Here is a 24691-nt window from a genome sequence, read left to right as displayed (position 1 = left end):
CTGTTTAAGCCCAGAGCCCGGAGTTTCTCATCTAGCTTGGAGGGCACTATGGTGTTGAATGCTGAGCTGTAGTCTACAAACAGCATTCTCACATAAGTGTTCTTTTTTTCCAAGTGGGAGAGAGCAGTGTGTATTGTAGATGCAATGGCATCATCAGTGGAGCGGTTGTTGTGGTAAGCAAACTGCAGCAGGTCAAGAGAGAGTGGCAATACAGAGCAGATGTAATCTCTGATTAGTCTCTCAAAGCATTTGCTGATGATGGGGGTCAGAGCAACAGGACGCCAGTCATTTAAACAAGTTATTTTTGATTGTTTTGAAACAGGCACAATGGTGGAAGTTTTAAAGCATGTGGGGACTACAGACAAAGAGAGGGAAAGGTTGAAAATGTCCGTAAAAACACCAGCCAGCTGGTTCGCGCACGCTCTGATGACGCAGCCCGGAATGCCGTCTGGGCCAGCGGCTTTGCGGATATTCACCCATCGGAAGGATCGTGTTACATCCGCTACAGAGACGGAGTGAACTAACCTCTGTAGCTTCAGCCGCGAGAGCTCTCTCCGCGAGGGCGGTGTTATTTCCCTCGAAACGAGCATAAAAAGTATTTAGCTCATCCGGTAGAGAGGCAGCGGTGTTCATGGCGGAGTTTTTATTCCCTTTAAAGTCCGTGATGATGTTAATTCCCTGCCACATGCTTCTAGAGTTGGTGGTGTTAAACTGTCCTTCAATCTTACTCCTGTACTGGCGTTTTGCGGTTCAGAGGGCATAACTGGCTTGTTTATGCCCCTCCACGTTCCCGGAATTAAAAGCGGAGGTCAGCACATTAAGTGCCGCGTGAACATCGCTATTGATCCAAGGTTTCTGATTCGGATAGATTTGCACAGTTCTGGTCGGAACGACGTCCTCTACGCACGTTCTGATGAAACACATTACGCTATTATTCATTCATACATCTAGATGTATGAATGAATAACCAGCTCTGCAACAAAATAATGAATGAACGTCGATGAAATAACAATTGTGTTTAACTCCTAACAGAAGTAACACACGTATTTCGTGTAAAGCATCACGGGGAGTAGGAAAAAGGTGGATAGAGGTTGAAACCTGCTACAGCAGCTCCCCCTGCTGGCTTGTAGAGGAATTGATTATCCGCTAAGCCCTGCATCAAAAGCGTTTCTGACCAATCCTGTCTTAGCAACTGTTGCCCCGCTGCCATTTCTCTGACAAGATGACTGTTTCCCAAATGACACACTATACACTATGCACTTACAAAATATACTATGCACTCAGACATGTAGTGTATGACATTTCAAAGTGTAGTATCATTCCAAATGGAACACTTAACATTGTTTTACTACTCAGAAGCTTTCGCCTTTTAACAGCTGACAGAAGTGACGTTTCAAGCGCACGTAATGTGTTGCCGCTAGCTTTAGCGCATTAGCCAACCTAAGTTCAACACTTGTATCTTAAACAGCGTACATATTCACACAGTTTGGGGTAATGGTAAAGCATTCAACTCACATTTGTAAGGTACTGTATGCACTTGTTAGCTGCTATATTCTTCATTATTTACAACTGTTTTGTCAGACCAGCAGCGCAGCCATGTAACTCCACCACTTCCGCTATGTACGGCAAGCCATATGAAGTGTCCAACATTCCACAATCCGTTTTGACAGTTGAAAAATTGCATCATCTGGGTACTTAAAGAACACTTCTTTTTGCTGCATTTTCAGTGTTAAAGGGTTAGTTCACCCAAAAATTAAAATTCTCTCATGATTAACTTATCTTTAAGCCATCCCAGATGTGTATGATTTTCCTTCTTCAGCAGAACCGAAGTGAAGATTTTTATAAGCAGATTTCAGCTCAGTTTGTCCATACAGTGCAAGTAAATGGGTGCAATTAGGCTGCTGGCTCTTTGACGGTCCAAAAGGCATATTTAGGCAGCATAAAAGTAATCCACACGACTCCAGTCGATCAATGAATATCTTCCATAGCAGACCGATAGGTTGGTGTAAGAAACAAATTGATAATTAAAACGTTTTTAACTTTAAATTGTTGCTTCCGTCCAGCACTGTATTTCTATTTGAAATGAACTAACTCTCACGTGATGTTCGATCCTCTGTTGTATACAAAAATGCACGCTTCCGACTTCTTGCGTGAACGCGCCATCACTGACGTGTCGATTGCTGGCAGGAAGCGTTTTTTTAAAGTTAATAACGTTTTAATTATCGATTTATTTTTTACACAAACCTATCGATTTGCTTCAGAAGACATTAATTGATCGACTGGAGTTATGTGGATTACTTTTATGCTGCCTAAATATGCCTTTTGGACCATCAAACAGCCAGCAGCCTGATGGCACCTGTTTACATGCATTACATGCATGGACAAAGTGAACTGAAATCTGCTTATAAAAATCTTCATTTTGGTTCTGCTGAAGAAGGAAAGTCATACACATCTGGGATGGCTTAAAGGTAAGTAAATCATGCGAGGATTTTCATTTTTGGGTGAACTAACCATTTAACATACTACAAAATGTCGTAGAATAGTGCAGAAGTGTGCGGTTTGGGATGAACCTTTTGTCATTTTTACCATGAGAACCCATGGGAGTAATGTGTGTTTAAGTAGTTTTAAGAGGGATTTTATTGAAATGATCCAAAAAATAAATAAATAAAAACATTGTTGCTAGGAGACTTGTGATAGACACCCAGTGATTTTCTTTCTTTTAAATTTTTTTTTTTTATAAATTTGTATTGAGAAGAGAATGCTATGGATTAAAATGTGTCATTCCTCATTCCCAAAGGAGCATGTACATCAGTGAGGATGCCTATATTTCCTCTGAGGTAACTTAAAGCTAACAACTTAACATTAATCCATTTACGTATTGATTCAGGTCTTAGTAATAGTGATAGTAAATAAAGAGTTCAGAGCATCAAAATGAGTGTGTTATGAGACATTATAAGCAGTTATTTTCACATGCACTAATGTTATAAGGTTTGTAATCGCTGTCAAGTGATGCTTTTCTCTTTATATGTGACTGTGATAATTTGCCTCAATTCTGATTCACAGTCTGCACAGTTTACTGTGTAATTTAAAAATTTTACATCAGAATTTGTTCGACAGGAAGTGGGGCAATTACTCTGTGTTTTTAGAGGATTCTCGGGGAGGGGCTGGGGAGAGAGATGTTTAGTTTGAATTATATATGATGATTATGGGGGTTTTGTGTGTGTGTGTGTACATGTTTATACTACATTGTGGGGACCTGAGATCACCTACATTGTGGGGACCAGCCAGCGGTCCCCACGAGGGAAATGGCTTATTAAACATACTAAACTATGTTTTTTTTGAAAATGTAAAAATGCAAAAAGGTTTCTGTGAGGATTAGGTTTAGGGGTAAGGTTAGGGTTAGGGGATATAAATTATCGTTAGATCTGTATAAAATCCAAAAACTGCATGGAAGTCTATGGAGAGTCCTCACAATGATATAAAAACATAGTGTGTGTGTGTGTGTGTGTGTGTGTGTGTATCTATTTGTGACCACAGGGGTGTTCGTTGGGGGTTAGGGTGGGTTTGGTGATTGGGGAGGGGTATTGGGGGGGTTAAATGTTGATTCAGTGTATATATGTTGTGTTTTATTTATTTTGTTATATGATTATGAATCAATAAAAATGTTAATTGAAAATATATATATATATTACAAAAAAAACATCAGATAAATATGCTTTACAATATCACTTTTCATTCCAGCCCACGTAATAATATTATTCATTCCGTTTATGAGAATATTTTGGCAAAAACCGAGCTGTTCACTGCAATCTCCCATTCATTCCTATGGGGATTTCTGATAAACTTGTCAGAGCAAGCGACGCTAACTAAGGGGGGCGGAGCTTAGCGAAGGGTCAGTTGGACATTGTCCCTCATAATAATCCTCAATCCAGCCACCCAGTATTAGTAAACTGAAAGTGAATGTATCTGATGCCAGTTACAGAGCAGTGAACGTTTCCATTTGATGTTCTCTTTACTTTAAAATTTTTTGACTTATTTTGATTTCTTAACCAATAAAAAAGAGCTGAAAGGATAACTCCACTTTTTGTTTCCTTTTTTTTGGGGTGGGATGGCGGTTGTTTGTGTAGAAAGCGGAGGCACGTTGATACAAAAAAGGAGGGGAGTGGATACATTGACGTAAAGAGCAGCTCGAATTTAGAGAGGCAGTTTACAAAAACATAATACAAGTGGGTTAACAACAAAGATTAAATAAAACATTAACGGTGATGTAAGTGATTGTTTAAATACAAGGTATAGCCTATAATGTTCCTATTCTAACAAATATCACTGAAGGTGCCCTGAGATTCACACCTGCCGCGGCACATGCTTTTTTAGCCAATCTGAAAAGCTCTCTGCCTGTGAACTATTTTGTGCATAGTACATTCGTATCAATAAATTAACATACGTAGTAGGCTGTTGTTTTTGGACACGGACCATGTACATGACGCTCTTGTGTCTAGAGCAGGGACTAAAAATTTTATGACCAGCATTTAAAAATTATGTTTTCACACCGGAACAATTGAAAGCGAGGTCACACTTTATATTAGGTGTCTTTAACTATGTACTAACATTAAAATATACAATACAATGTATTTACTGTGTAACTACATGTTGTTCTGCCAAATCCTCACTAGATTCACATTTGCTGCTACTGAGATTGAGGTGCGGGTATGTTTAGGAGTAGGGGTATGGTTGGGTAAGGTTAACAGTGTAAATACAAATGTAATTAAACACAGGCACTTTAAATGTAAGTACAGCAACACGTGTGTGCATAATAAGTACATATATTGTTTCAAATGCTTAAGTACATAGTAGTTAAAGACACCTAAAAGTGGGACCGAATGCAATTTTCATTCCTGTTTTCAGGTAACAATTTTCTCTATTTTTCTTCATGTATAGAGTATGCATGAATTGAAAAATAAGTTTGGAATTCCTTGGCAAAACTTGATAATGCTATTGACTCTCTCTGGAAGGATTCTGAAATTCAAGAAACGTATAGAAGGGGAAATCAATTTCATTTGGTAAGCATTGGAAAGTTTTTATATACATTTCTCTCAGTCCGTAAGCCATTAATATACGTATGCATATGCCTACATGTAGTATTGAGTATTTGTGTTCTGAGTTATGCCAGTAGAATGACTTCAGAATTGTCTACATCTTAGACTTTTCTATGGGTATATGAATTTTCTATGAAATTAAGGTGAATTCATGTGTAGGGGCCTATTCACATAAATATACATTTAATACATTTACATTTTGCTACAATTGTTTATAGAGCAGGAAAAGCAATAGTATGTCAAGCGTTTTGTTTACTCAATAGACACTTTGAGAAAGAAATTCACTGACCATACTGTTGCAAAAAAAAAAAAAAAGTATTTTGGGGCTAACAGTACAAACCATGATATCTTTTTTTATTTTTTGCTGCGTGAAACAGTAAAATATTACTTTGACAACATTCATCGTATTGGCCAACTGGTCAGTATTTGAGTAAATCACCAATTTTTACACATGCTGCAGTGAATTTAAATAGAAGTACTTATTCAGCTAAAATACTGTAATAGATCATATATCATTGTACCAGATTTTACACTTGACCAATCAAAAATGGGAGGAAGTCATTTATGTTTTCCACTGAATAACAGAACTTTCTCCATTTTTGCAGAACTACTTGCCAAGCATTCAGGGCATTGTTTATGCCTGCAAATCCAATAAAACCTAATTCTTTTGTGTTTCATGATATACCCTTCATGATCACAAAAAATTTTTGTTGGCGGTATTTGTGGAAATTGACCTATTCATCTGATCTGGTCACCTGCATCCTTTTCATGGCTGCCTCCAGTGAATACGACCAAGTCTGGTTCGATTACCAGGACAACCGCCTGGTAGAATCCTTGAAGTTGTTGAGGCCACTGTCAAAAATAGGCACTTCCTCAACACCACCATCATCCTCTTCCTCAACAAAATGGACATGCTGGTAGAGAAAATACAGACTACAGGTACTTCGGAAGAACTTCCCTCAATTTCAAGGCGATCCACACAAGTTGGAGGATGTGCAGGCATTCGTGGTCCAAAGCTTTAACTAGAAGAGAGGGAACAACAGCCAGGTAATATCCTGTCTCTTTTCTTGGTTCCAGTCAAGAGCCTGGCAGCAGCATTTTGAACTGAATGAAGGCGTGATACAGATGACCGAAAAACTCCCATGTACAATGAATTACAATAATAGCCAAGTCAAGAAGAGATTTTAAAAAGATAGAAATTGTTTCAATTTAGCAATAGCCCTGAGTTGGAAGAAACTTGCTTTTACAACAGAATTTATTTATCAAATTTGAAAGCAGAATCAAAAATATCACCAAGACTTCTTGCCTAAGTCTTTAAGTTAGCAGAAAAATGCCCAAGGTTTTTAGTGAAGAATTCAGTAGAATCGTTAGGGCCAAAGACTAAGACTTCTGTCTTTGAGTGATTATGCTGGAGAAAGATGGCATCTATCCAGCTTTTAATATTATTTACTGTAAACGCTCAAACAGAGATAACATGGCAGAATTATCACTGGGAGATGCAACTGGGTATCATCGGCGTAACAGTGGTAAGAGACATTGGGCCATATTTTAAGAGTGCTAAGCGCAGTGCAATGCTTTAAGTCATAAGTGCGAAGTCAATGGGAATGTGCATGAAGTTTTGGTATTTTCGTGCAAGTATGCGCTAAGTCTAGGCGCAAGTGGGTTTGGTGAAATCACCCGCGCAACTCGCAAATGAGCTGGATCATGTGCAATTTAATTCGGAGGTTCTTCTCTGGTTATTCCACCATCTGTGTCCTATTATATAGTCCATTTCCTCAAGCACCAGTGATATAAACAAAGACAGCACATTCAAAAGAAATTGGTAGTGTAAATGGACTGTATGCAATAAATTATTTCAATTAATTGAAAATAATGTTCTTTTGTGCAATAAATGCATCCTTGATGAATGCCAGGCATATTTCCATGACAGTGACACTCTCCTTTCATTTGCATGGAAAATGTGATTCTCGTCAGAATTTGGATGTACACTCCATTAAATTATAGAGAATATACGTATTATTAATCATTTTAATTTACTGACAAACAAATCATGGCTAGGATTAACAGTGATTGAATCGGCATGGAATTCACTTCTACCGGTCGATTCTGAAAAAAATAAATAAAAAAAAAGTAAATGTAATTCATTTATTGAAACATTAAAAAATTAAACCAAAAATATTTCTAAATTCATATTACACTTCAAACAAAACAAAAATATAATCATAATAACGAAGTAGTCAAAAAAATCATATCAAATACAAACATTTTACTCCAACTTCTTCCACAGGCTCGACTTAAAAATTACTCTACGACAACAGGTGAAAAAATACCAATATAAATTAGATCATAAATTCAATTGTAAATATAAACATAATAATAATAATAATTGAAAAATAAACCATGACTTCTAGATAGTTTAACACAAATCTCTTTTCTTCTTCTTCTTAAAATGGTTACGACAGTGATTGTCAGGGACTTAACCCTCCTATTGCGTTCAAAATCTGCATACACCTTTTGCATTCACAGGTCAGTTTTGACCCGGTGGAGTTTTCAGCTTATAATCCAACGGTTTACAATATGGTTTTTGATGAATCTCATTGTTAACTTCTTAGCTGTTCAAACATATAAAAAGATCTATATTTTTGGCATGTTAACTGAAAAATATAAATGTTATGTATGATGTCTTTTTTTTTTTTTATTAACAATTTAGGAATTCTTTAACATTTCAAAATATACATTAACTACAGCTAAACCACTGTGATACATGTGAAGATATATGTTTTATCAAGGTTTATTTGAAATTTAATTTGAATATAACATTGCATTAAATGTATATAAATATATAAAATGAGAATTTGTTAGTAATTCTCCTATTAACTTCCATGTTAATTAATTACTCATTACTGCTGGTAGTCAAAATCTACGCAACCAAATATTTTTTTTTCCCCCAACCAAACAACATCAAAACAACTATACAACACAACTACACAACATCTGTACTTGTATACAGTGTTATTAAACCAAATTTATTCTTTTTATTTTCACTTTCAAACTACACTATAGCACCAAAGTGCTGGACATTGAAAATAAAATATAAAAACAACTATAAACACATCACACAATAACCAAAACAGTAGGAAATGAAAACAAGCATAAAAAAGACAACACCCAGTCACCCATCAAGTATTAAAAGCCAATGAAAACAAAAACGTTTTTAAACGCAATTTAAAAATAGAAATAGAAGTGGAGGATCTAATCTCAAGAGGTATACCATTCCACAACCTCGGACCAGCAACTAAAAAAGCCCGATCCCCTTTGAGCTTTAAGTGTGATCTGGGAACATTCAGTAGTAACTGATAGGTTGATCTTAATGATCTACATAAATAATGCAAATGTACAAGCTCAGTGAGGTAACCAGGGGCTATACCATGAACAACTTTAAAAACAAATAACATGACCTTGTATTGAATTCCATACTGTACCGGTAACCAATGTAGTGAAGCCAATACCGGTGAAATGTGGTCCCTCCTCTTAGTATTTGTGAGCAGCCACATTTTGGACTAGCTGCAACTGTGACATAGATGACTGACTAGTCCCCAAGTAAAGGGCATTGCAATAGCAGGAAGAGATAAAAGTATGTACAACTTTCTCCAGATCGCTGAATGATAAAATTTCATTTTGGCAATGGCTCTTAGTTGATAAAAACAACTTTTCACAACAGCCTTAGTCTGTTTGTCAAATTTTAGTGCGGATTCAAAAACAGCACCCAGATTTTTAACTGGGCTTTGCAGATTAGCGGTCCATGAACCTAAGCCATTGGTAATATCTTCACCACATACATTAGATCCAAAGATAATGATCTCCATTTTCTTCTCATTTAACTGGAGAAGATTTTGACCCAGCCAACCTTTAACCTCTTCTAAACATAACAACAAATTAAAAGAACTATTCACTCCAGACTGCAGGGGGAGATAGATTTGAGGATCATCTGCATAGAAGTGGTAATATATACCATATTTCTTAAAAATCATGCTAAGGGGTAGCATACACAAAGAAAACAAAATCGGACCTAAAATAGATCCCTGAGGAACACCACAGGTAATGGGTGCTAAGGAAGACGAAAAATATCCAAACCTTACTGAAAAGGACCTACCTTCAAGGTAAGATATTAACCATCTTAAAACTGTACCTTGTAACCCCACAGCATGCCTTAGATGACTAATAAGAATTTGATGATCAGTAGTATCAAATGCCGTACTGAAGTCCAACAAATTTAATGCAGCATGATGATTACCTGAGTCACCAATTAGTAACAAATCATTTGCTACCCTTAACAGGGCTGGCTCTACTGTGACCAGCCCTAAATCCAGATCGAAACTTGTCTAAGACATTGTTCAGAGTTAAAAAATACTTCAGCTGAGATAAAACTACTTTCTCTAAAGTCTTGGAAAGACTTGGCAGCTTAGAGATCGGACGATAATTCTTCAGATCCAAAGGATCTGAACTTGGCTTCTTCAAAAGATTCAAAAGACTTCAAAAAAACAATTGCTTGCTTAAAGCAGAGAGGAACCACACTGTCAACAAGACTACTATTAATGACAGACATGATACTAGGGCTACTGATATCTACCATCTCCTTGAGAAGGCACACAGGAACAACATCAGAGGGGCAAGTAGAAGGTTTTAGATGAGAACTAATGTCTTTAACTTCTGAGAGAGACACAAGGTGAAACTAATAAAAAATCTCATCACTAACAGTCACTATCACCGAATCAGGGTCGAAAACTGGAGGAAAACTCAGCCTAATTTCCTTTATTTTATATAATATACACGGGGGGTTTAAATCAACTCTCTCCGGGTTCAGTAATCTATTAATGGTGTTGAACAACACGCTGGGAGAGTTAGAGTGTAAAGAAATAATATTAGAAAAATGATTTGCTCTTGCTTCCTTCACAGCCTTTTGCCATTTCAACAAACTCTCCCTCATAATTTCATGTGAAACATTTTCCACCTCCGTCAGCCTTTCTACACTCCTGTCTGACAGCATGAGTAGCATTGTCTAACCATGGCTGACCTCTAACTTTGTTCTTGATGTTTTTATATGGAGCAATAACATCCAAAATATTTTAACACACAGAGTTAAACAGCAACCAACTCATCAGGACCTGCCTTAAAAGAGGGAGACTCATAAAATTACATAAAGGAGGAGGCTAAAAAAGCATCTGTGAAAGCCGTAGGTGTAGAAGAAGTGATCAATCTAGACCAATAAGCAGAAGGCTGAGAGCTAGATGATCCACAATTCAAAGTGACAAAAAAAATAAAAAATAAAAAAAATCACAGGCATATGATCAGACAAACAGTAATTACCAATTTCAACATTGCAAATTTGAGGACCTAAAGATAAAACCAGATCCAACGTGTGACCCTGCTCATGAGTAGGGCCCTTGACAAACTGAGTGAAATTAAAAGAATCTACTAAAAGGCAGTTTTTCCTTTGATATAGTTTATATGTTGTTTGTTACATCTGTTTTGTCAGTTCTGTGTGAGTGTGTGTGAGACTGTATGTGCATGTTTGTAAGCAAGACGCAGTTCCATTATGAGACAAAAAAAAGTGTGTGTGATTATATGGGAAAGAGGCTAAATACTGACATTTATTGTGCACTCACGAAAATAGAGCCCATTGTGTTTGCCAAATATCAAACCTAAAGGAAGCATGTATAAAGAAAAGAGAACAGGACCCAAAAATGGACCCCTGAGGTACCCCACAGGTAATTGGAGCAGTGGTAGAGAAGTCCCAATATCCACAGTAAATGTTCTGTCCTTAAGATAGGAAGAGAACCAATCTAAGGCAATGCCCTGAATGCCCACCCATCGATTTAATTGCTCCAAGAGAATTGCGTGGTCTATGGTGTCAAACATTGCACTGAGATCAAGCAGAAACAGAACTAGTATAACATAATCTCTTGAATCGACAGACAGCAGCAAATCATTTGAGACATTAAGAAGAGCAGATTCTGCACTATGTTTAGCTCTAAATCCAGAATGCAATTCATCTCCAATGCCATTTTCAATTAAAAATGTGGAAAGTTGATAGAACACAAGACTTTTGATAAAAACGTGAATTTTGAAATTGGCCGATAATTGTTTAAGACAGATGGATTGAGGGCAGGCTTTTTTAAAATAGGTTGTACCATCGCATGTTTAAAATAAGTTAGCACAGCACCTGTTATAGGGCAGCTATTTATCACAGATAAGAGACTGGGGCCCATAACATTCAATAACTTAGTAAGAAAGCATGGGGGAACAACATCCAATGAGCAAGTTGCAGGCTTTAGGTGCAACACTGTGTCCATCAATTGAGAAAATGAATATTCTAAACGTTAATATTCTGTCTGTCCACTACCAGTTTCGGAGATCTATTGTACTGGCTCATATGGAGGCTAGATCACGGCATGAAAAACAAAAAACAAAAATAAAATAGGTAATTCTGACTTTATATCTCACAATTGTGATATCAAGTTGCAATTGTGTGATATTAACTTGCAATTCCATGACATAAACTCGCAATTGTGAGATATAAAAGCAAAATCGCAATTGAAAATATAAAGTTGCAATTCTGAGAAATAAAAACGGCAGAAACTCACAATTGCAACTTCATATCTCTTAATTACAAGAAATAAAGTTGCAAGATATGAAGTTGCAATTGCGTGAATTAAACTAACAATTGTCAATTTATATCTCACAATTGCAACTTTATATCTCGGAACTTCAAGTTCTAAAGTCACAATTGCAAGAAAGTCAGAATTATTTTTTTTAAAAATTATTATTATTTCATGGCAGGCTCAAGGCACCACAGGCTCTAGAGAAACTAAAACAAATTCTTAAACAAGTGTAAAGAGGTATTTCGGTTTGTTTCATTTTGAGTTTTATAATACATCGCATTTTGTAACTTAGCTACAGTAGACTCTACTTATGTTAATAGCTGCTGTCTGCTTCCATATTATGTGACACTTAAAAATGTTAAAATGGCCTGTTCTTAAAGGGTTAGTTCATCCAAAAATGCAAATTCTCTCATAATTTACAGTACTCACCCTCATGCCATCCCAGATGTGTATGGCTTTCTTTTGCTTTTTTGTTTTTAGACTTTTGGAAGAATATCTCGACTCTGTAGGGCCATACAATGCAAGTGAATGGTGATCAGACCTTTGTAGCTCCAAAAATCACATAAAGGAAACATAGAAGTAATCCATATGACCCATCCATGTCTTCAGAAATGATATAATAGGTATGGGTGAGAAACAGATCAAAATTTAAGTCATTTATTTACTCTAAATCTCCACTTTCACTTTCACATCTAAAATTGAAAGTTAAAGTGGCAATTTAGAGTAAAAAAAAAAAAAAAAAAGGACTTAAATGGTGTTCTGTTTCTCACCCACACCTATTATATTGCTTCTGAACACATGGATTTAACCACTGGTGTCATATTGATTACTTTTATATTTCCTTTATGTGATTTTTGGCGCTTCAAAGGTCTGATCACCATTCACTTGCATTGTATGGACCTACAGAGCTGAGATATTCTTCTAAAAATCTTCATTTGTGTTCTGCTGAAGAAAGAAAATCATACACATCTGGGATAGCATGAGGGTGAGTAAATGATGAGAGAATTTTCACTTTCAACTATCTATCCTTTTAAGCGACACATAATATACTCATTTAAAAAGCTTATTTAAACAGAATATGTGTACGGCTTTACCACAATTTCACCAGTTAAAAGTGATTTTTTTAATGTAAAACATGAGGCATCATCACTGATTAATCAAATTTGATATAATTTATTAAATTGTTTGCTGAGTATTGTAAAGCTTACACTACCTTAAAAAAGTTTAAACACTGTTCCACAGAATATTATCAATAGCAATCTACAATATTCTCCTCACTCTGCTGGGCTGCAGTAAGAATATCTTCCATTAGTGATCGGGGTGAATTGATCACATGATCACTACTCAAGGACAATGTCCTCTGCATCTCGTTGAGATCTAGTAACTGGAGTATCCTGGTTAGGCTCATGTCTTTGATGGCGTCCATTCTCTGAACAGATGCGTTGAGTCCATTTGCTACACATGGAGAGCCTTCTGCATGTAGTTTGTTGAGGTGTATACTTTGAACCTCATCTCCCCATCTGCTCCCACATACAGCCAATACAAGAACACCTTGATCAAAGTCTGCAGTCTCAAATATAAGTGTTCTGAGTTTAAGCAAGAGTGAACAAGCTTTCTCACACACTGGTCTGTCACAATCAAACAAACTGTTAAACAGTAAGTCAAACAGCCCATATTCTTTCAGTTTGCTCAACGCTTGCGTCAAGTGTGTCTTCTCAGAGGAACCATAGATCTGGACTGTGTATGGACAGCAAGTTAGTGTCTTTTCCATCAGCACCTCTGCTAGCTCCAGCGTGTGCATTTTGACTTCCCAGTCAAAGTCGTTGCCTCCCAGTGACAGGGCGGCGCTCAGGGATTGGTCCAAGGCTGTAATGGGGTGTGGCCTTTTGAGCCATGATGTGAAGACTTTGACCACAGCTCTACGCGGGAAGCCCTCTGTGTCCTCAGAGAGAATGGTCATCAGTTGGGTCAAAGCCTTGACCTAAAGTCATAAAGAACATGAGATTAAATAAAATGGCGATGTTGACAAGCATCCGATAATTCAAATGATCAATGGGATAAAATTCCATCACTGAAATGGTCCTAAGGGTAGAATGGGTTTGTTCACACTGGTGACCAAAATGAAATTTAATTTAAAATTTTACAAAACCAAATCAAATGGTGATTCAGTCGGAAATGTATTTTTTTTATAATTTAGCATACAACATGCATTCAAAGTAGGGCTGTCAATAGATAACATTTTTTAATCTAATTAATTGCATGATGTGCAGATTAAGTTTGATTTAATCATTGATTTTGAACAATTGATTTAATGATTTAATATATCATAATTTAAATAGCTGAATTGCTCCGATGGACGAACACTCCTTATTAAGGAATTTATGTACGGGTCAGGGGGCATGATTGTGTTAAATTTTTTACGTTTTGTTTTTCATATAATTAATCACACTAAATGTGTTAAAGCTGAAGTGTGTAACTTTTTCCTGTTAAAATACTTTCTCCTACCCGAGCTTAATATCCAGATGCAACTATAAGTAAGCCATTCATAGGTTACAGTATTTTTCTGTAAACATTATGGTGCTATAAAAATTCCATTGTTTGTTTGGAGAGGCCTGCCCAGCCTTACACAACAACATTGGCTCAACCAATGGGGTGAGTTGGGGGTGGGACAATCTGTTTGTTCAATTAAAAGCAGACGGGGGCTTATTCAGAATGCTGTTTTGAAAACGGTTTATTTTTGCAATTCCGTTCATTTGCGCTTGTGGTGCCGAAATAACACACTTCAGCTCTAATTCAAAGTTATACACATTGCACAGAAGTATTTAAATATATATATGCAATAACACCTCCTCCTCATGAGTTCAGCATCATAATGTACAGTGAAGAGACAATTTTCAGTTTTCCTTTTCCCAAACCAAAAATGACTACACTGCCAAACTAATGAATGAAGTTTCATCAGTTGCAAAAGTACAGTGTGGAGCTTCAGTCCTAAAGATCAGATTTAAAAAACCAAATCGGAATTGTGCGCAGTGTGAACTAAGCCAACGAGTTGCTGTCTCACCAGCAGGTTGGTATTGTTAATAAGTTCTCCCTGCTGAAAGGAGGAGGTAATTGCCTCTCCTACAGCAATGACAGCACTAGCTCTCACATAGCCTTCTACATCTGCCAATGAGGAGAGAAGAACAGAGACCATGCCACTGGTGTGCAGAGCTTCAGTGTAACCACTGTTACCTGAGAGAAGGAAAAATAGCTTTGATGAGCAATATTACATGCATGCTGAGAAATAAATGAAATGTTAACTGTAAAGAATAGGAGGAATAAATATGCTTGCGATACCATAAAGGGCAGTGGTCAAATGGGTGATGAACTCTAGTGTGGAATCTCTCACTTCCCATCGCAGATCACACATGCGTTTCTCCAATACAGGGAAGAGGTCTGCAGAACACACACACACTTACTTCATTACCATATATTAGAGGTGTGAATCTTCACTGGCCTCACGATTCGATTACGATTCAAAGTGTAACAATTCGATTCTAAAACGATTCTCCTCCAATTTCTTCAAAATTCCTTTTTTACTAAATGTTTTCCCTTTCAGCTTTTTATTTAACAGCTGTTTTAAAAAATCTGAATGAGTCTTTAATTGGCCCTTAACATTCAGTATGAACTGCAAACAAAACTTGGAATATCCATATGATTAAATAAAGAGTTCTATAGTTTAGAAGAGTATCACAATTTTTTGGTTTCTTTCTTTAGAACCTTATGAAAAATCTCTTAAAAGCACAAGAATAAAAATATTGGTTTTCCATCAAAACACATTGAATACTATTACTTCAACTGATTATATATTTTTGTTTGTTTGTTTAAAGCATTGTGAATAATTTAATAGTATTTCATTTTTATTTCAAATTAATCTATGCCATGCCTATTTATTTTAATTTTGAACTATAACCACAGCTGGAAGTTGCTGGTCCAGGATGAGAGATATATCTGCTTCTATTAGAGTGTAGCTGTCAGCTTCTCTCCTCACCTGCACAGGTGATAGTGAAGTGATTTAAATAGCACGGTTGTTGCTTAAGAAATGTATCAAGCATCTTGTATGCACTGTTCCATCTGTTTTCTCTGCAAGTAGAAGATCGCACGACCCCGTCTCAAACGCTGCAATTTCAACCCCTTAACATCAGAAGTGTGAACTGTCCTGACCAGCGAGTGACCGGCAATAAGCAGGGGTGTGTCCAGGATTTTTTAGAGTCGAGTAAGGGGTGGCATCCAGTAATTTCGTCTGATGGGTGGAGGGTGCCGGAATGTTGTTACAGACCATGCGCGACTCGGACGGGTTAAGACGTTGCGGACCATCTACAGGACGTGAGCGGGGTTCTACTTGGGACTTGTGGCAAGTGGTGTGGCAAAGCTCATTCTTTGGGGTGCAGCTGCCACCCCGTGCCACCCTTCTGGCCCCATCCCTGGCAATAAGCAAAAGCCAATGAAATGGAGAGTGTGCAAGAGCAGAGAAAGGAATCGGGAAAAAGAAAAAGAATTAAACGAAAACTACACCCCACGTCTCATGAACCGCTGCCTCGTTATTTTCTGCTGCGTTTTCCCCCATTGTGTGAAAATCAGTGCAATAACAGGTGCAAGCTCGTCTTTCATGTTGTTTGTTGGCATGTTATCATGAATAAACTCTCCCGTTGCTATGTGCGTGGGTTTGTGAAAGAATTTCGGGATCGTAGTCTCATTTGGGCACAAATGGTCATGTGTTTGATACACCAAGTCTGCAAACAGTCGTGATTGTGCGCCTAACTTTAGTGTATGCGCCTAACGCGCGTCCTTGTTTCTATATCTGTCTTTGCCGTGTGCCACTGTTTAAACTGAACTCAGAATCGATTCTGATTCTTTTAAGAACTGATTCAGAATCGTTTGAGAAAGATTGCGATGCATCGCTAAAACGATTTTTCACCCCACCCCTACCGTATATTGTGAAAATGCGTGGATATGCTTTCTAACGCAGATCTTGCAATGTGCTCATATTGTCATTTTGACATAATATTAATTTAAAAATGTGTTCTAGTGATGAATTAAAAAAAATATTCAATCTAAAAATAGCAAAGAAACTTGCAATGTGCTCATGTTGTAATTTTGACATCAAACTAATTTAAAATGCATTTTTCTGTCGAATGTAAAAAACATTCCATAAAAAAAAAATACTTCAGTATCTGTTGAAGTAATAAGCCATGATAGGATGTGCAAAAAATGACTGTAATGGTGGCAACAGCAATAAATGATGATTAGTATAAAAGTAATCAGAAAAAAACAATTCTGAATTTTTAAGTAATATTGTTCTTTAGCTTACCTGTATGCTGTTGTTGGTTGCAAATATCAAATATTTTACAACAGCTTCAAACAAGGCTCGGAGAGTCTAAAGTATTATTATTATAGTAAAGGATAAAATGTCTGCCTCTTGACACAAAAAATTATGTAAATTATGTTACAAATTAAAATGTGTAATTCTGAAGAACTACACTATCCAAGAGCCTGAAGGGAACGTTCCACCAATAAGAGAACCGCATCAAACACAGCGCACCAATTGAGCCCTGCAGCCCACTCCCATGATGCACTGTGAATGACGAAATCGAGTCAACCTTCCTACACTCAACTACTTGTATATTTGCATATTTCTGAACATTTTGCACACAAAAAAAATTACATTGTTTATATTGTTCTAATCAACAACTTTAAATCAATTGTTTTATATTTTTCCACCGTTTTTAATTCAATTATGTCATTTGCAATGATTCATGGGATTGTAGTTCATTCCCTCATGAAAGACTTTAAGTACACAATCTTGTACCTTGTCTTTTTGTCTGATTTTCAAATACTTTTTGATATAATTAAAAGTCTGTAATGTTTGTGATTCACCTTGGAGTTGGCAAATTTGGTTTCATGACTTAGAACTCCTATATAAAAGGATTTTCCCTTGAAATCCCTTTGCAAAAAATGAAAGGGAACAATCCTTTTGGAACCAAGGCAGCTGAAAAAGTGGCCGAGCACTGTTTTGATCTATTGTACAGAGATGATTTCAATAGTCTTCTAAATTGCGGGAATTTCATAGAGTTACATTATAACGTTGAAGCGCTTCTCACCATGACTAATAAATTGCAGCAGATCTGGGAAAGGTGAACACACACCAATCCACCTCACAGTGGCCAAAAATGCCTTCTTCAAGACCTTAGAATCACAGAAATCACAGTAAATATGGGGTTTTAACAGCAAATGAGCTTTAATGGCAAAGATCTAATATCAGTTAATATTGATGTGACTTAATAACATATTATTAAAGGCTGTGTTCATACTCACTGTGGCATGGGAATCTGGGCTTTGTAGATACTCCAAGAGGACAGCTAATACCTCCTGCCTTATATCCATATTTTCTATGCATAGAGAGATTATTCAATATTAAAGCCATTCAATACGAATCGTCACTGATGCCAGATTTCCCTGGACAAAACTAAAATGATGATGTAAGAATGCAACAGCATATACAAAACTACCTGATGTTGATTGTTAATCAACAAAGTTATATCAGACATCAACAAAGTCCTCACCTTCATATACGCTGAGGGCACCTAATGTATCCAGGCCACACCTCTGAACCTTGAAGCAGCCAATCATGTGAGTAAAAGCATTAATATGCAGTGTAGAGGAGGGGCAATGTCCAGAGCAAATCTTCAGAAGTACCATCACAGAGGAGGTGACTGATCGAATGGAAATGTTTTTAAAGATGTATTTCTTAGAAAGGAAAAGAAGAAACAATCTTTAAAATGGCTTACAAGCACATTTAGACCCTTAATTTGGATAAGTCAATTTTTAAAGGAAAGGCTTTCAATGCTGATGCAAGGTGTCAAGGAAAGGCAACTTCTGAACTTAGGAGTTATAAAAAATTTACAAAAACTTTGTTTATGAGCAAATTTGAGGAATTACTTTGAGGAATGAAATCTGTTAGATCAAACTCTATGGGAGAGTGTTAAGTGGAGTTACAGTAGAGTGAAGCAGAGATCTACTTACATTGTGTGCCAGATCTTCTATGCCAGATAAACTCTGCATGAGCAGGGAAATACACGAGGCCTTCTGGGATAGCTGCTCCTCTAGGACTACATTTATCTCCTTTGCTGCAAGAGATATAAAGACTCTCTTAAATAAAACAGTATGGTTTCAAATAAAACATAAGGCACAATTCTAAGAATGTGTGATACCAGAATCTTGAGATTGTGTTGACACACATGGCAGGGGATGTAAGATTATATTGATGGCCTTCCTCATTAAAGCCTCAGGACTAAGGGAGGAAGGAGAGAGAAAGAGAAATAAAGAGAGAATTAAAAATGGCATGAAAAAATATAATAATACTTGTTCAAATACGTGGCTCTATGTAAGTGTGAAAATGTGTCTACTGTAGTTACCAGTTCTCCATCTTTATGATTAATGCAGCACACTGGAAACGTTCCTTTCCATTTCCAGAACCCAATATGCTTTCCAATAGTTCCTCCACTTTACACTCAGATTGGCTGAGCAAAGATGTTCTGTGACAGACAAATCAATTTACAATAGGTGTATAAATCACAATGCTACCAAAGGATCACTAAGGATAACTCTGAATGTAACATGCATCAAAAAATAGGGCTGCCAAAGTTAACCTCAATTTAGAAGATCCCAGAACCGGGCTCTCGTTTGTCAGGAAATGGAGAGAAACCTTCTTAATTCATACTAGTTATAGACCGCTATATCGGTCAGTTGACAGATTTGATATCTCATCCTAGTTATAGACTGACATATCGGTAAGGCCAGATTAACGGTCAAGATGATACAGGTGCATCTCAATAAATTAGAATGTTGTGGAAAAGTTCATTTATTTCAGTAATTCAACTCAAATTGTGAAACTCGTGTATTAAATAAATTCAATGCACACAGACTGAAGTAGTTTAAGTCTTTGGTTCTTTTAATTGTGATGATTTTGGCTCACATTTAACAGGGAAAACAAAAACCCACCAATTCACTATCTCAACAAATTAGAATACATCATAAGACCAATAAAAAAAAACATTTTTAGTGAATTGTTGTCCTTCTGGAAAGTATGTTCATTTACTGTATATGTACTCAATACTTGGTAGGGGCTCCTTTTGCTTTAATTACTGCTTCAATTCAGCGTGGCATGGAGGTGATCAGTTTGTGGCACTGCTGAGGTGGTATGGAAGCCCAGGTTTCTTTGACAGTGGCCTTCAGCTCATCTGCATTTTTTGGTCTCTTGTTTCTCATTTTCCTCTTGACAATACCCCATAGATTCTCTATGGGGTTCAGGTCTGGTGAGTTTGCTGGCCAGTCAAGCACACCAACACCATGGTCATTTAACCAACTTTTGGTGCTTTTGGCAGTGTGGGCAGGTGCCAAATCCTGCTGGAAAATGAAATCAGCATCTTTAAAAAGCTGGTCAGCAGAAGGAAGCATGAAGTGCTCCAAAATTTCTTGGTAAACGGGTGCAGTGACTTTGGTTTTCAAAAAACACAATGGACCAACACCAGCAGATGACATTGCACCCCAAATCATCACAGACTGTGGAAACTTAACACTGGACTTCAAGCAACTTGGGCTATGAGCTTCTCCACCCGTCCTCCAGACTCTAGGACCTTGGTTTCCAAATGAAATACAAAACTTGCTCTCATCTGAAAAGAGGACTTTGGACCACTGGGCAACAGTCCAGTTCTTCTTCTCCTTAGCCCAGGTAAGACGCCTCTGACGTTGTCTGTGGTTCAGGAGTGGCTTAACAAGAGGAATACGACAACTGTAGCCAAATTCCTTGACACGTCTGTGTGTGGTGGCTCTTGATGCCTTGACCCCAGCCTCAGTCCATTCCTTGTGAAGTTCACCCAAATTTTTGAATCGATTTTGCTTGACAATCCTCATAAGGCTGCGGTTCTCTCGGTTGGTTGTGCACCTTTTTCTTCCACACTTTTTCCTTCCACTCAACTTTCTGTTAACATGCTTGGATACAGCACTCTGTGAACAGCCAGCTTCTTTGGCAATGAATGTTTGTGGCTTACCCTCCTTGTGAATGGTGTCAATGATTGTCTTCTGGACAACTGTCAGATCAGCAGTCTTCCCCATGATTGTGTAGCCTAGTGAACCAAACTGAGAGACCATTTTGAAGGCTCAGGAAACCTTTGCAGGTGTTTTGAGTTGATTAGCTGATTGGCATGTCACCATATTCTAATTTTTTGAGATAGTGAATTGGTGGGTTTTTGTTAAATGTGAGCCAAAATCATCACAATTAAAAGAACCAAAGACTTAAACTACTTCAGTCTGTGTGCATTGAATTTATTTAATACATGAGTTTCACAATTTGAGTTGAATTACTGAAATAAATTAACTTTTCCACGACATTCTAATTTATTGAGATGCACCTGTATTTCATACTAGTTATAGACTGATCAATCAGTCAGGCTGAATAATCAGTCAATTTGATATTTCATACTAGTTACAGACCATGTAAGTTCCAAAATCTTTGTCAATGATGTCGTTTTTGAATTTTAGGTGTTTGGATTTTTTGTTATGTAATATTTTTGTGAGGTTTCAGAAAATATTGTGTAAAATAAGTGTGCATTTAAATTCAGCAAATGTGTTTACATCTTATTTGCTATCATTAAATCAAATGTATTATGTATTTATATATTGGCAAAATCTGCATTTGATTTCTAAATTAAAATATAAAATCTGCCGATTAATCGGCCTGACCGATATATCGGCCTAAAACTAGTATGAAATATCACATCTGTCAATTATTCGGATTGACCGATAATCAGATATGAAATATCATATTGACTAATTAACAGAACTGATCGATATATCGGTCTATATATCGGTATATCTGCCTAAAACTAGTATGAAAATATATCTGTCGATTGACCGATATATCGGTCTATAACTAGTATGAAATATCACATCTGTCAATTATTCGGATTGACCGATAATCAGATATGAAATATCATATTGACTAATTAACAGAACTGATCGATATATCGGTCTATAAATAGAATGAAACATCAGATCTGCCGATTAATTGGCATGACCAATTGGTCTATAACTAGTATGAAATATCAGATCTGCCAATTATAGGCCTGACCGATAGATCACTTTGTAACTAGTATGAAATATACAAACCAATTAATCGGACTGACCAATATATCAATCTGTAACTAGTATGAAATATCACCTATGAGTGAAACACAGCATCGATGGTACTAATATTACTACTAAAAAGATCAAAGAGGGACATCAAGAGGAAAGAAACACATATAGAGGCAATTAATTATTGTGAATTAATATTGTAATCTATTGACAGCCCTATGTTAAAATTTGTAAATCATACAAGTGTCCTTTTTAACTCACTTCACAGCAGCTTGGAGGACAGTCATAAGAGGCTGCGTCAATGATTCAGATCCCCTGTTAATCAAGATCTCCAGAGGTCCTAACACATCTTTCCATAGCATGCTTCTCACAGGTTCTCCACACTGAGAAAGAACCAATGAGAGTAGCCGTAAGCCCTGGAGGACCAGAGGATGTTCCTCTGAGTTCAGCGACTCAACCACGGCACCATTAATCTCAGAGGTGACAGAGACCCAACCAGGGCTCATAGAAGCATCACTGCTGTTGGTAATCTCTGAGGATGTGAGAAGGTTTAGGATATGCACTAAAACCAGCTTTGCCAAAGAGGAGACAAACAAACTCCTGTCGTTCTGCAGATGGAGAATCACTTTGATGAGTACTGTGGATAAAAAGGCATATGATTAAACTGAAGGCTGGATTCCCAAAACTGTTGAACAGGCTTTAAACTGAAGTAAAATAAAAAATATAGACTCCAGGATCTAATTAATTTAAAGTATCCACTGCTAATGTTTGTGTTTATGTGTATGTAAAGAACCTCAATACAAATGTAATGGACAGCGTGTATGTGAATGTATGCATGTATGTATGAAGGCTCACTTGTCATTTGGCTGATGAATTAATACAAATATTTCTTTATGCCCATGAAACTGTATTTTGTACTATTTCAAAACATTTGGCTTCCTTGCTAAATGTGTGATGGTAAGTTTTTCACAGAGGTAAAAGCTAGTAAAACACGTGGAACAATCACTGATCTTTTCTTTGGTGGAAGGTTTGTGTCTCTTTAAATATCTCACGCCAGATAAAAGTAAATAAAATTTTACATTTTAAAAAAATCACTGAGGGTCAAATCATCATTCTTACTTTGCGATTTAAACTATATATAATGTTGCAATTCCTTTAATCAGTTACTGGACCATAACTCTGTCTTATTTACTCACTTTAAGAATGTTAATACTGAACCATGTATGTACGTGTTTGTGTGAAACCTTTTTCACAGATGAACTCCAGGGCTTGCTGATGTTTCAGCATATTCAACAGTCCCTGTAGCCAACCACTGCGCACTGAGGCATCTTCCCATATATCACGCACACACCAGCCTTCCCGCTCAAATACACACACCAACAGATCTGCCTTCTGATCAATCCCAAAACAGAGAACACAGAAAAACAAGAATTCTGAATTCTGCCCTGTATCTGGAGACCATATTGTAAATGCAATGCCTTTTTAAACAGCAAACAATTAATAAAGATTAACCAGAAATTATCATGCAGATAATTTCTGGTTAATCTTTATGTTACCACGGGTCACCAAAGTCATTATTAAATACAATACTGTGTCTCACCTCAAGCAAGCGGAAGCCTTTTTTGGTGGCCGCCAAAAGTCCAGTGAGTTTGAGGGTGAAAGACAGGATAGCAGGATCTGTAGTTTTACATTTAAGTACACTGGATATGAAGTCCAAGAGGCATGGCTGCTGCTGAACAAGACACTCTCCATTACCTGAAGTAACACACATCATATAGATTAGGTGTTTGAGCACCATTAGTGTATATATGTGCAATAAAGCCGCTAAAGTTTTTACATTAATTGCTTGGCAATCATTCAGGACATATCAACAAAATATCCCTCAAAACCTACAGTAGGTTTTATTTTACAATATACAACTCTTAAATCAAAAATTTATCATTTGTATCAGTTTAAGTGAATGTGACTCACTTTGGCTGGGCAGCTCTTTAAACCAATCCAGCAGCTTCTCTAAAGAGGTGTCATCGGGTGGAGACTGCTTTGGGTCGGCCAGGGCCACACAGACCGCTGGCAGCAAAGAAAAGTAGTCACTGTCCATAGTACCGAAGTCTCAGTATCATTGTTACATAGGATCCCCTGAGAAGTGCCAACAACATGTAAGAATCAAGATTAAATACTTTACTGCCTTAAAAACAAGTTGTTTAGTTTCAGTGTGTTAAAAAAAAATAAAAAATAAAAAAAAAATAAACATAGCAACATCTGAATATCACTACATAAAACATGACAAACGAATCTGAGTCTAGTCAGAGACCATGAAAAAGAAAAGACTTTGGACTAGTACACTAGTAGGAGTACACAGAACAAACAGACACTAGGTGTAAGAATTTAGTGTACTTTCACGCGATATTCTAATAAATAAAGTTATGTTTTAGAAGTTTTGGTGTAGGCAGATTTTATATCCATGTGTATGTCATTGAGGTTAATATTAGAAAAAAATCTTGCAAACTATGATGAGACAATCACAATAAGGTAAAAGTGCCCATCATTTAAACGTGTTAGTAAGCAACAAAACAATAGCAAGTTAAGAAAACATCTACAATTAATACTCCTAATTTTACTATGAAAGAATACATACATTTTCTAATGTTTACATTTACATTAGCTTCGTAGCGCACGTTGTCTGCACTTACTTCCGCTGTGTACGGCGTGCTGGAAATGACATTGGTGCCTGCGAGCTTAGCCTTGACGTCTCTTCCTAAG

At 36.9% G+C, this 24691-nt stretch overlaps 1 protein-coding gene across 3 annotated transcripts; it reads right to left on the bottom strand.

The window, feature by feature from the left end:
* Window positions 1-12915: 12915 nt before the first annotated feature.
* Window positions 12916-24678, bottom strand: brat1 (BRCA1-associated ATM activator 1). Of its 3 annotated transcripts, none has more exons than XM_051705124.1 (14): window positions 24567-24678; window positions 23903-24067; window positions 23532-23686; window positions 23176-23323; window positions 22193-22568; window positions 19213-19332; window positions 19009-19088; window positions 18821-18924; window positions 18361-18544; window positions 18113-18186; window positions 17899-17983; window positions 15095-15193; window positions 14820-14989; window positions 12916-13739 (listed from the first exon to the last, which is right to left on the bottom strand). In XM_051705124.1, exons 2-14 carry the CDS (start codon window positions 24027-24029, stop codon window positions 13008-13010), a joined length of 2454 nt encoding a protein of 817 aa, XP_051561084.1. In that variant the 5' UTR covers window positions 24030-24067; window positions 24567-24678; the 3' UTR covers window positions 12916-13007. The 3 variants fall into 3 exon arrangements, with proteins under 3 accessions (XP_051561084.1, XP_051561086.1, XP_051561085.1); XM_051705126.1 differs by having other exon boundaries at window positions 14907-14989; XM_051705125.1 differs by having other exon boundaries at window positions 24622-24672.
* Window positions 24679-24691: the final 13 nt, after the last annotated feature.

The sequence above is a fragment of the Myxocyprinus asiaticus genome, chromosome 8 (assembly GCF_019703515.2).
Source record: "Myxocyprinus asiaticus isolate MX2 ecotype Aquarium Trade chromosome 8, UBuf_Myxa_2, whole genome shotgun sequence".
NCBI lineage: Eukaryota > Metazoa > Chordata > Actinopteri > Cypriniformes > Catostomidae > Myxocyprinus > Myxocyprinus asiaticus.
Note: the sequence above shows the minus strand (reverse complement) of the source record. Positions and strands in the feature narration are given on the sequence as shown.

What these genes read in the sequence shown, in the direction of transcription:
- brat1 (XM_051705124.1), bottom strand. Translation starts at nt 24,029, where the DNA reads ATGGACAGTGACTACTTTTCTTTGCTGCCAGCGGTCTGTGTGGCCCTG. An exon ending in AACACAATCTCAAGATTCTG is followed by an intron (nt 18,925 to 19,008) that starts GTATCACACATT and finishes TATCTCTTGCAG; the next exon opens with CAAAGGAGATAAATGTAGTC. An exon ending in GCTGCAATTTATTAGTCATG is followed by an intron (nt 15,194 to 17,898) that starts GTGAGAAGCGCT and finishes TGTGTTCTGCAG; the next exon opens with ACCTCTTCCCTGTATTGGAG.